This window comes from Vipera ursinii (genome assembly GCF_947247035.1).
Source record: "Vipera ursinii genome assembly, chromosome: 6".
Taxonomy (NCBI): Eukaryota; Metazoa; Chordata; class Lepidosauria; order Squamata; family Viperidae; genus Vipera; species Vipera ursinii.
In genome coordinates this window covers 86,265,781-86,278,526 of record NC_139515.1, presented here as the reverse complement: position 1 = coordinate 86,278,526, position 12,746 = coordinate 86,265,781, and the positions used below count along the sequence as shown (strand labels likewise).

General features: G+C 44.9%; 1 protein-coding gene across 1 annotated transcript in view; it reads left to right on the top strand.

The window, feature by feature from the left end:
• The window catches only part of PLXNA4 (plexin A4), a gene marked incomplete at both ends in the record, with an annotated part of 418,983 nt that overhangs the window by 330,879 nt on the left and 75,358 nt on the right, over nt 1-12,746 (top strand). Inside the window, 4 exons of the mRNA XM_083365401.1 lie at nt 1,792-1,888; nt 4,143-4,333; nt 9,714-9,865; nt 10,867-10,984. Of these exons, the coding sequence (XP_083221527.1) occupies nt 1,792-1,888; nt 4,143-4,333; nt 9,714-9,865; nt 10,867-10,984 (558 nt within the window). The remainder of the gene's footprint in view (nt 1-1,791; nt 1,889-4,142; nt 4,334-9,713; nt 9,866-10,866; nt 10,985-12,746) is intronic.

Sequence of the window (12,746 nt, the reverse complement as noted above, 5' to 3'; positions counted from 1 at the left end):
TATGTTATGGTTTCTTGCTCTACATTAGACTTCCTAATGGAAGGAAGGATTGTCCGCGTAGCATCCAACACTGGGCGTGGGGGATGTGTTGGGGTTTTCATGGGGATTTTTATATTATTATTGATGGTTTTAGCTGGGCTACTATTTAATTCTTTGTAATTTTTGTATTCTGTATTGTTATATAGGCCCTGTTCACCGCCCTGAGTCCTTCGGGAGAAGGGCGGTATACAAATATAATAAAATAAATAAATAAATAAATAAATAAATAAAATAAACTTTGGTGCTATTTCTGCACGATGCTGCGGAGTCCTTATTCCAGGAGAATTTAACCACGTTGGGTATTTGTTTTTTGTGTTTTTTTTTTAAAAAAAGGAAAACACAGGGATGGGATGTCGAAGGGGGAGGCCTGCTGGTGAACGGTAATTGGCTTTCCAATTACCAGTCCAATACACTAGAATTCAACGCAATACACTATTCACAGCTTGTAACTTCAAATGGTCGCTAAATGAACCGTTGAAGTTGAGGACTATCTGTATCCATGGAGAGTTTCTTTAAAATAGGTGGGGGACAATGGCCATTTTATAACCTGGGGACTTCAACTCTGAGCCCCAAGTCATGAAGGAGCCATTCAGCCACGTTGGCTCAGGAATTCTGGGAGTCAAAGTGCACAAGTCATGAAGGGGCCATTCAGCCATATTGGCTCAGGAATTCTGGGAGTCAAAGTGCACAAGTCATGAAGGGGCCATTCAGCCATGTTGGCTCAGGAATTCTGGGAGTCAAAGTGCACAAGTCATGAAGGGGCCATTCAGCCATGTTGGCTCAGGAATTCTGGGAGTTGAAGTCCACAAGTCATGAAGGAGCCATTCAGCCATGTTGGCTCAGGAATTCTAGGAGTTGAAGTCCACAAGTCATGAAGGAGCCATTCAGTCATATTGGCTCAGGAATTCTGGGAGTTGAAGACCACAAGTCATGAAGGAGCCATTCAGTCATATTGGCTCAGAAATTCTGGGAGTTGAAGTCCACAAGTCATGAAGGAGCCATTCAGCCATGTTGGCTCAGGAATTCTGGGAGTTGAAGTCCACAAGTCATGAAGGGGCCATAGTTCCCCCATGCTGGCTCAGGAATTCTGGGAGTTAAAGTCCACAAGTCATGAAGGAGCCATTCAGCCATGTTGGCTCAGGAGTTGTGGGAGTTAAAGTGCACAAGTCATGAAGGGGCCATTCAGCCATGTTGGCTCAGGAATTCTGGGAGTTAAAGTCCACAAGTCATGAAGGGGCCATTCAGCCATATTGGCTCAGGAATTCTGGGAGTTGAAGTCCACACGTCATGAAGGAGCCACTCAGCCATACTGACTCAAGAATTCTGGGAGTTGAAGTCCACAAGTCATAAAAAGTTCCATCCAGCCATGATGGCTCAGGAATTCTGGGAGTTGAAGTTCACAAATAATAAGGAGACCATCGTTCCCCCCACCCCTGCTTTAAAAGCTGTTTTGCAGAACCTGGAGGCAAAACAACCTCGGAAATCCTAAAGAATTCCTACCTTGTTGCAGAACCCAACTCTCGATTGCAGACACCTATTTAAAGAATGCTATCTTTCCAACAGTTTTTGGAGTTTTGTTTTGTATTTGTATTTTTTTTTTAAAAAAAGCCCTTAAAAGCCAAACGGATGCCCCCATGGTTGCTGTTTTTTTCCCCTTCTTCTTCTTCTTTTAACTCAGTTTCCATACAGTGACATCTGAGAATTGGATCAACAGGTGTCTGATGTTTGTTTTTGTGTCCCTTCCCTGTTTAGTATTCTTATGACGGGATGGAGATTAACAGCCTGCCGGTGGATCTGACGGTCGTGTGGAATGGGAATTTCAACATTGACAACCCAGCCCAGAATAAAGGTAACTTGTCATTTCAACTTGTCCTTGGAAGTGGTAACCTTAGCAACAGGCCGCTTTGTTCCCTAAGCCCTAGCCAAACTGTGCTTGCTTCCTTTTGTCATCCATCACAGGACGTTTTCCTGGCTAATTTTTCGCTCTGCTTTTTAATTAAACATATTTAATGGAGTGCGGAGACCACTCTGCCTGTAAAACAACTCCATTCTCACCATCAATCCCAAAACACCTTTCCCACTTTCTAAGCTTACGTAATTTCAACAGAAGAGATTCTCTCTGTGTGTGTGTGGGGGGGGTCCCTGGTGGTCTCTGAGCTTGCTTGTTTTCTTGCAGACGTTTCATAGCCCAAGTAGGTAACATCGTCAGTGCTAGAAGGGAGGGGGGTTTGTGGAGAGGAGGAGGGGGAGGAGGAGGAGGAGGAGGAGGAGGAGGAGGAGGAGGAGGAGGAGGAGGAGGACTGTGGGGTCCTTGGTGCTCTCTGAGCTGGGTGGACAAGCTATTAATATATAAACAGAGAGCCAACACCACTCCTTCTAACACTGATGGTGTTATCTAGTTGGGTCATGAAATGTCTGCAAGAAGACAGTCAAGTTAAGAGCCCACCAAGGACCCCAACAGACGATGACCTCCTCCTCCTCCCCCTCCATCCTCCCAGACCACAGACACCACTCCCTTCTAGTACTGATGATGTTACTTTGTTGGGTCATGAAACGTCTGCAAGAAGACAAGCAAGCTCAGAGAGCACCAAGGACCCCACCATTGAAGCCTGAGCTACAACTATTCTCTTCCCAAAGAAACTACATAGCTCAAGGTTGAACTGTAGCGTCCTTGGTCCTCCCTAATTTGTTAAGTTCATTGTGACTGCATTGCTACAACCTGGCCAACCACGTCTGTCTGACATGCTATGTGCATTCATGCAACAAGCAAAACACCCTATTTATCCCTTGGGTGGGTAGGCTTTCTTTCTTTCTTTCTTTCTTTCTTTCTTTCTTTCTTTCTTTCTTTCTTTCTTTCTTTCTTTCTTTCTTCCTGAGGGAGCTGGATTTTATTGCGTCCAGGTTGTTGGAGAGAACCAGAGAGAAGCGAGGCATTGTGACTTTACTCTGCCTGTCGAAAAGGGTGCCATGAATGTCTGTCTGTCTGTCTTTCTCTCTGTGTCTGTCTGTCTGTCATCTATCTCTTGACCTCTCCTTCTCTCTCTCTGTATCTGTCTTTCTGTCTGCCCATCCATCCATCCATCCATCCATCCCTCCCTGCCTGCCTGCCTGCCTGCCTATCTATCTATCTATCTATCTATCTATCTATCTATCTATCTATCTATCTATCTATCTATCTATCTATCTCAATCTGTCTCTGTCTCTGTTTATCATCTATCAATCTATCTATCCATCCATCCCACCATGTCTGTCTGTGTATCTATCTATCCATCCATCTCCTTCTCCATTCATCCATCCATCCATCCATCCATCCATCCATCCATCCATCCATCCATCTCCTTATCCATCCATATCTGTCTGTGTCTATCTATCTATCTATCTATCTATCTATCTATCTATCTATCTATCTATCTATCTATCATCTATCTATCTATCTATCTATCTATCTATCTATCTATCTATCTATCTATCTATCTATCTATCCATCCACATACATCTGTCATCTATTTATCTATTTATCTATTTATCTATCTATCTATCTATCTATCTATCTATCTATCTATCTATCTATCTATCTATCATCTATCATCAGGATGATATGAAACAATTCAATATTAGAAGTCCTCTGTGCTCTCTGAGCTTGGTGGTTTTCTTGCAGATGTTTCGTTAGCCAACTACATGACATCATCAGTGCTAGAAGGGAGGGGGGTTTATGGAGAGTAGTAGTAGTAGTAGTAGGAGGAGGAGGAGGAGGAGGAGGGGGAGGAGAACTGTGGGGTCCTTGGTGTTCTCTGAGCTTGGGTGCTTTCCTGCAGATGTTTCATGACCCAACTAGGTAACTTCATCAGTGCTAGAAGGGAGGGGTTTGCACTCTGTTTACACCCAAGTGATTTGCCCCGTCAGTGTTTTGTTGGGAGTTTTGCTGGTTCCTTGACTGTGTACTGTTGGATGGGTTGAGTCGCTGGTTCCTTCACTGGGGTGTCTTTCATCCAGCTGAGAACTGAGAGAAGAATCAGAGGCAGGAGCTTTCTTCCCCACCCTCTTCCCCCCCCCCGCCCACATCAGCGCCTGGTCTCCTGAGTGTCTTTCTCTTCTCCCTCCAGTCCACCTATACAAGTGTGGCGCCATGAGGGACAGCTGTGGGTTGTGTCTGAAGGCGGATCCCGACTACGAGTGTGGCTGGTGTGAGGACTTGAATCAGTGCACGCTGAAGCACCATTGCTCCGTTTTGGAGAACCGCTGGCTGGAACTTTTGGGAACCGGAGGCAAATGCACGAATCCCAAGATTATGGAAGTAAGTTTCTTCACTTGCTCACGCCGAGCCCTTCTTAAACCTTGTACCCAAAAGGGGCCGGTGGCTTTTGCAGAATGAAATGGTACTATAGGGTTTCCTGCCTGAGCAGGGGGTTGGACTAGATGACCTCCAAGATCCTTTCCAACTTCTTCTTCTTCTTCTTCTTCTTCTTCTTCTTCTTCTTCTTCTTCTTCTTCTTCTTCTTCTTCTTCTTCTTCTTCTTATTATTATTATTATTATTATTATTATTATTATTATTATTATTATTATAATAAAACTTTTATTCATTAAACATGAAACTCAGTCAACTGAACACTCAAACTGACTGGCAGTAATGTTTGACACGGGTTGCTGCCAGCATCCTAGGTATCAACCAGGTATCTCCTTAAAATGCGAGATGTTCCGATAGTGCAGTTTTTTGTAGCTTTGCTGGAGCTATTGCAGGAAGCTGCAATTTCTTGATGTGTTTTGCAAAGTTTTGGGACCTAGTTCCCAGTGCCCCGATGACAATGGGTATCACTGTTGCACGTTTCATCCATAATTGTGCAGTTTCGATGGCCAGGTCGCGGTATTTCGTAATTTTTTCCAGTTCTTTTTCTTCGACTCTGGCATCTCCTGGTACAGCGATATCAATCAACTGTACGCTTCGGTTCTCTATGACTGCGATATCTGGCCGGTTGCATTCCAAATGGCGATCTGTCTGTATTCGGAAGTCCCACAAGAGTCCCCCCTTGGATTTTGCTTGTCAGAAGCTGGCTGGGGACAGACCCTGCAACCATGGTAAAAATACGCTTGGTTATAAGTCAAGGACTACCAGTAATCTTTTACCCTGGGGGTATTTTCTTCCTGGACACACAAGTTTGAGTGGCGTTTCCAGTGTTTGAAAAACTTCAAAACCCTTATAAAAAAAAATCCCTTCCTTCCTTCCTTCCTTCCTTCCTTCCTTCCTTCCTTCCTTCCTTCCTTCCTTCCTTCCTTCCTTCCTTCCTTCTCCTCTCCTCTCCTCTCCTCTCCTCTCCTCTCCTCTCCTCTCCTATCCTATCCTATCCTATCCTATTACATTCCATATATCCCATCCCATCCCATCCCATTCCATCCCATCCCATCCCATTCCATACTATTCTATTCTATTCTATTCTATTCTATTCTATTCTATTCTATTCTATTCTATTCTATTCTATTCTATTCTATTCTATTCTATTATTCTATTCTATTCTATTCTATTCTATTCTATTCTATTCTATTCTATTCTATTCTATTCTATTCTATTCTATTCTATTCTATTCTATTCTATTCTATTCTATTCTATTCTATTCTATTCTATTCTATTCTATTCTATTCCCTATCCTATCCTATCCTATCCTATCTTATCCTAATTCTATCCTATCCTAATTCTGTCCTAACCTATCCTATCCTATCCTCTCATGTCTTGCAGATTTGTTTAGCGTGCTGTTCCTTCCTCCACCCCTGTGCTACACGAAGCATTGCTCACCCAAGGGAATGGGTAGCTTGATGGGGACATAAGTATGACTGAGAGCCTTGAGCCAGATGTTTCTGCTCAACAGTTGGAAAAAATGTGGTCAATTAGTCATGTTCTCGGTGCCTGTACATTTCCTTATTGCTCAATATCTGCTCGCTGCGGTTCTTTATAGTTCATAAATCTGGGACTTGGTTCCAGCCCGGCGGTCTCCTGTCTTCCTTCACAGGCCCAAATCGGTGCATGTTTTTTTATTCATGATCTAGCACAGCTAGTCCTCGGCTTATCACCATTTGTTTAGTGACCATTCACTACAATGGCACACCATATCTTGGGGGTGGGGTGGGGTGGGGAGACAGAGATGTCATGGATTCAAAAAAGAGAATATGGCCCAATACAACCCCCCACCCAAATGTGTGTGCAGGGGGAAAAAAAGGCATTATATGGTGGATAAGACCACACTTGGATCACCGCATCCAGTTTTGGTTGCCAATGCCATAATATAAAAAAGATGTCGAGACTGCAGAAAGAGTGCAGAGAAGAGCAACACAGATGATCAGGGGGCTGGAGGCTAAACCTTAGGAAGAAAGGTTGCAGGAATTACTAGCTTAATGAAAAGAAGGACTAGGTGTGACATGATAGCAGTGTTCCAATATTTGAGGGGCTGCCACAAAAAAAAAGAGGAGATCAAGCTATTCTCCAAAGCGCCCGAGGGCAGGAGAAGAAGCAACGGATGGAAACTCATCAAGGAGAGAAGCAACCTGGAACTAAGGAGAAATATTTCTGACAGTCAGAACAATTACAATGGAACAGCTTCAGTCCAGAAGTGGTGAATTTTCCAACACTGGAGGTTTTTCAGAAGAGATTGGAGAACCATTTTTTCTGAAATGGGATAGGGTTTCCTGTTTGAGCAGGGTGTGTGTGTGTGTGTGTGTGTGTGTGTGTGTGTGTGTGTGGACTAGAACAGGGCTTTTCAACCAGTGGTACCTGGTACCACCTGTGGTACATTGGCACCTGGCAGGTGGTACGTGACCATCCTAGAAAAGTGGTAGCTGGGGAGGGGAATGAGCTGAACCGGTGGCAGCACCGCACAAGCCTGAGCGAGAGACGGCTGGAGCTGCAGGGCTGTCAGGGCTCAGCGGAAGCGCCAGGATCAGCGCCAGGATCCAGCTGGAGCTCGGAGCTGATCATGGCACTTCTGCGGAGCCCAGAAGAAGCGCCGATCAGCTGGAATGTTGCAGCATCTCCAGGGTCTTGTGATTTACATTCAGATGCTTGGCAAGTGATTCATATTTATGACGGTCACAGTGTCCCAGGGTCATGTCAAGTGACCAAAACCTGCTGCAACCACCCAGCAGAGGGGGGGAATAAAAATCAATCCCCCCACCCCACCCCCGCTGCCAATCCTCAACAGAAATGCTCACAACAATGAAAACCTCGGACAGGAGGAAGAGCGCTGCCGGGCGGGCGGACAGGCGTCTTGCTCGGCTGTGGCTTGGGGGGCACTTTTTTCAGTGCCATTGTAACTTTGAACAGTCACTAAGCGAATTGTTGTAAGTCGAGGACTACCTGTACTTCATCACTTTTTTCCTTTTTTTTTTTTGGTCATCAAGTTTTTTGACCCCTTGCTAGGCGGCTGGTGGTACTCGGATGTCGCCATCTCCTAAAAGTGGTACAATGGGGGAAAAGGTTGAAAAGCCCTGGACTAGATGACCTCCGAGGTCCCTTCCATTGCTGTTATGCTATTAAGAGGAGGTCAACCTAGTTCTCCTCTTCCTCCTTCCCTTCTTTCCCTCTCCCTCTCCTTCTCCTTCCTTTCCTTCACCTTCCTTCTCCTTCCTTCTTCCTTCTCTTCTTCTCCTCTTCCTCCTCCTTCTCCCTTCTCCTCCCTTCTTCCTTTTTCTTTCCTCGTGCCCGATAAATGGATTTTTTAAAAAAACAACAACAACCCAACCAGGTTATAAATAATATTCCTGGTGAAATATGACTGTTTTGACAGCTTTACAAAATTATGCCGGGACGGTGGCGGTTTTCTCTGAGACACGCGGTGTTTGATTCAATAAATGCCTCCCCGCTGAGGTTCACATTTAAGAGGTGTGCCGTTGGATACGTCTACCTCAAAACGTGGGCCGACCGAATTTCCCCCCGAGGCTGGGCAAACGTAAGCCCAGAACAGACGAACGCCTGCCATTAGGCTGGCGTCAAAGGCTGTTTTATACCCTCGGCTGCAAGACTGCAAGGCAGCGTTCGTCACTTCCAGACCCTTGCCACCAAATGGCTCTCAGGATTGGGTCCCCCGAACCGCGAAAAGCTTTGGAAATGATCGAATTGGTAGGTGTGGAAATTAGTCTGTATTCAGCTCCGCGCCGAGGGAGTCCAAACTGGTGGTGACCCGGACAGGGCGTGCGGCGAGAGCATCGTTGGAAAAAGACGCATTCCGTGTTGGGCGTGACTAAAAGAGAGAGAGAGAGTTGGGCGAAGAAATGGGTCTGTTTACCCTCAAATAGGCAACTTTGGCAGGCAGAAGGCCAGCCTGTGTCTGTCAGTCGGAAAAGATATTTGCAAAAGGGTTAGGAAAGGGAGAAGGCGGCTTATCTTTAGAGAATTAGACATAACAGGATAGGCGGCTTGTCTTTAGAGACATAACCGAATAATAGAACAGCAGAGTTAAAAGGGAGCTTGGAGGTCTTCTAGTCCAACCCCCTGCTCAGGCAGGAAACCCTGTACCATTTCAGACAAAGGGCTGTCCAGTCTCTTCTTAAGAACTTCCAGTGTTGGAGCATTCGCAGCTTCTGGAGGCAAGGAGTTCCACTGGTTAATTGTCCTCAATGTCAGGAAGTTTCTCCTTAGTTCTAGGTTGCTTCTCTCCTTGATTGGTTTCCATCCATTGCTTCTGGTCCTGCCTTCAGGCACTTTGGAGAATAGCTTGACTCCCTCTTCTTTGGGGCAGCCCCTGAGAGATTGGAAGAGTGCTATCCTGTCCCCCCTTGTCCTTCTCTTCATTAAACTGGACATGCCCAATTCCAGCAACCGTTTCTTGTATGTTTTAGCCTCTAATCAAATAATAATAATAATAATAATAATAATAATAATAATAATAATAATAATAATAATAATAATAATAATAAAGTTGGAAGGGACCTTGGAGGTCATCTAGCCCAACCCTCTGCTCAGGCAGGAAACCCTATACTATTTCAGGCAAATGGTTGTCTAGTCTCTTCTTCAAAGCTTCCAGTGTTGGAGCATTCACCACTTCTGGAGGCAGGTTGTTCCACTGCTTAATTGTTCTCACTGTCAGGAAGTTTCTCCTTAATTCCGGGTTGCTTCTCTCTTTGACAAGTTTCCATCCGTTGCTTCTTTTCTTGCCTTCAGGCGCTTTGGAGAATAGCTTGACTGCCTCTTCTTTGGGGCAGCCCCTGAGATACTGAAAGGCTGCTGTCATGTCTCCCTTCGTCCTTCTCTTCATGAAACTAGAGAGACCCAATTATAGTAATTGCTCTTCTCTGCACTCTTTCTAGAGTCTCACCATCTTTTTTTACATATTGCCAATTTTGGTCGCCATCATATTAAAAAAAGATGTTGAGACTTTGGAAAGAGTCCCCCTTGACTTTGCTTGTCAGAAGGTCGCAAAAGGGGAAACGATGACCGTCATACACCCGATCCAGTTGCCAAGCCTCTGAATTTTGATCACGTGACCCGTCCCTTTTCTCCCTGCTCTTGTAACTTTGAGCGGGTCGCTAAATGAACGGTTGTAAGTCGAGGACCACTTGTAAACCGGGATGGGATATTTGGGGAGGAAAGGTGGGTATTATTCCACACACACAAAAAAAAGGAAGCAAGAGGCGGTTTTAATTTAATTTTAATCTTTTTGACATTTCCCTAAGTAGATCTTTGTTTTCTTAGATAATTCCAGTGAGAGGACCTCGTGAAGGAGGGACGAGAGTGACCATCCGAGGAGAAAATCTAGGTCTGAAGTTCTGGGACATCGCATCCCACGTCAAAGTTGCGGGTGTGGAGTGCATTCCCTTGGTGGATGGATATATCCCAGCTGAGCAGTAAGTGAGATCCGCAGGGCAAAGCATATCAGGGCCAGGATGGGATGGCCAAGGAATCTTGACTTGCAAGGCAAAGAGAGAATTCCCACAAGGGGAGCTTGATCTGTGGGGACACTGCGGAAGAGTCCGTGTTGTTTTCTTGGTCACAGTGTCAAAAATGCCTTCCATGGTCTTCTTCTCAGGTGCCTGGTGGTTTGACTGGCTTCCCATTTTAATCAGTAGTTCTAGAATTTTCTGCTGTTTCCCTAGCTATATATCCATCCCATCCATCCATTCATCCATCCATCCATCCATCCATCCATCCATCTATCTATCTATCTATCTATCTATCTATCTATCTATCTATCTATCTATCTATCCATACATCTATCTATCCATCCAATCATACATACATACATACATCTAACCATCCATCCATTCACCCACCCACCCATTGATCCATCCAACCATCCAACCATCCATCCATCTATCCATCCATCCATCTATCCATCCATCTAATCATCCATCCATCCAACCAACCATCCAATCATCCATTCAACAATCAATTCAATCATCCATCCATCCATCCATCCATCCATCCATCCATCCATATCTATCTATCTATCTATCTATCTATCTATCTATCTATCTATCTATCTATCTATCTATCTATCCATCCATCCATCCATCCATCCATCCAATCATACATACATACATACATACTGTACATACATACATACAACCATCCATCCATCCATCCATCCATCCACCCACCCACCCATCCATCAATCCATCCAATCATCCAATCATCCATCCATCCACCCACTCACTCACCCATCCACCCATCCAATAATCCATCCATCCATCCATCCATCCATCCATCCATCCATCCATCCATCCATCCATCCATCCATCTTGCAATAAATCCAGCTAGTAAGATGCTATGAATCCAGCTTTGGATACTGCGAAGTGGTTTACCAGAGGAAACGCTCAGCCTTTGAGTGTCTCTGTTTTCCTTCTAGAATTGTCTGTGAGATGGCCGAAGCAAAACTCAGTCAGCATGCAGGATATGTGGACATTTGTGTGGCTGAATGCAGACCAGAATTCATGGCAAAATCGTCCCAGTTCTATTACTTCACGGTAAGTCTGTGCTTCAGATCACCCAGATGGCCTTTTTAAAGTAGCTCTGTCTTCTCGGAGATTGTGTGCGTAGCAGGAAAAAACTCGGTTGCTTTAAAGAGTAGACCAGAGTGGGATGGGATGGGATGGGATGGGATGGGATGGGATGGGATAGAATAGAATGGAATGGAATGGAATGGAATGGAACGGAACGGAACGGAACGGAACGGAATAAACAGAGATGGAAGTGACCTTGGAGGTCTTCTGGTCCAATTCCCCTGCTCAAGCAGGAAAACCTATACCAGGGGTGTCAAACTGCCGGCCTGTAGGCCGGTTGCATCATGCAGCTCCAGCAATGCGAAAAAAGGTTGCAATACGTCATGACACCTCACATGACATGGTGAGTTTGACACCCATGCCCTATACCATCTCAGACAAATGGCTGTCCAGTCTCTTCTTAAAAGCCTCCAGTGTTGGAGCACCCACAACTTCTGGAGGCAGGCGGTTCCACTGGTTAATTGTCCTCCCTGTTAGGAAGTTTCTCCTTAATTCCAGGTTTGCTTCTCCCCTTGTTCCAGTTTCCATCCGTTGTTTCTTGTCTTGTCCTCTGGTGCTTTGCAGAATATGTTGAGCCAAGGGCAACTTTCATGCTTCTCCAAGCAGATAGCCGGAATGAAATCCAAACTGTTTGCAATTGGAAAATAGGGGAGTAAATTTGGGGGCGTTTTCCTGACTTTGCAGTGTTTTCAGATCTGTTTTTTGCGTGAAAATGGCGACGCATCCTTGCCTCTTCTGCACGGGTGTGTGATGTCGTGGTATTTCTGCAATAAAAAAAAAAAGAAGAAGCTTGTGCCAGGGTGATAAATTTGCCTCTGTTTACCTCCCTGTTGAATATTTCTGGATTTAGGTGGGATAAGCAAAAAGTAGCTACAGTTCGTCCTTGACTTACGACCGCAGCTGAGCCCAAAATTTCCGTCGTTAAGTGAAACGTTTGTTAAGTGAGTTTTGCCCGCCCCCCTTTTACGACCTTTCTTACCACAGTTGTTAAGTGAATCACTTTAGTTGTTAACTTAGCAACCCGGTTGTTAAGGAAATCCGGCTTCCCCATGGACTTTGCTTGTCAGAAGGTCGCCAAAGGGGATCACGTACATGCCAGTTGCCAAGCCTTTGAATTTTGATCACCTGACCATGGGGATGCTGCAGTGGTCATAACTGTGAAACATGATAATAAGTCACTTTTTTCAGTGCCGTTCAGTAACTTGGAACGGTCACTACACGAATGGTTGCAAGTCAAGGCGTCCTGCGATCCCCTTGGGCGATGTTCTCACCAGCACGGTCAATGGTGGAAGCCAGTTTCACTTAACGACCGTGATAGTGATTTAACAACAGCAGTGATTCACTTAACGTCTGTGGCAACAAAGGTTGTGGAATACGGCAAATTGCGCTCCACAAAAATAAAATCAATAAAATGGGGCAAAACTCACTTCACAGATGCCTCGCTTAGCAACGGGGAATTTTTGGGCACAATTGCAGTTGTAAGTCGAGGACTTATCTGTACAGCTGATTCCTCTTTGCCTCACACACACACACACGCACCCTGTGAATCATACCCTCTAATATTTGTTAAGGCAGCTGTGAATTATTAATAGACCACTGCAACATAAAACACACACCTGTAAATGAGATGTTAATAAGTTTTTGTGTTATGATTGTAACACCTCCGGAAATTCATAAACTCTCTCTCGGGACTGGAAAGAACTATTATTTATTTTACTTTTTTGTA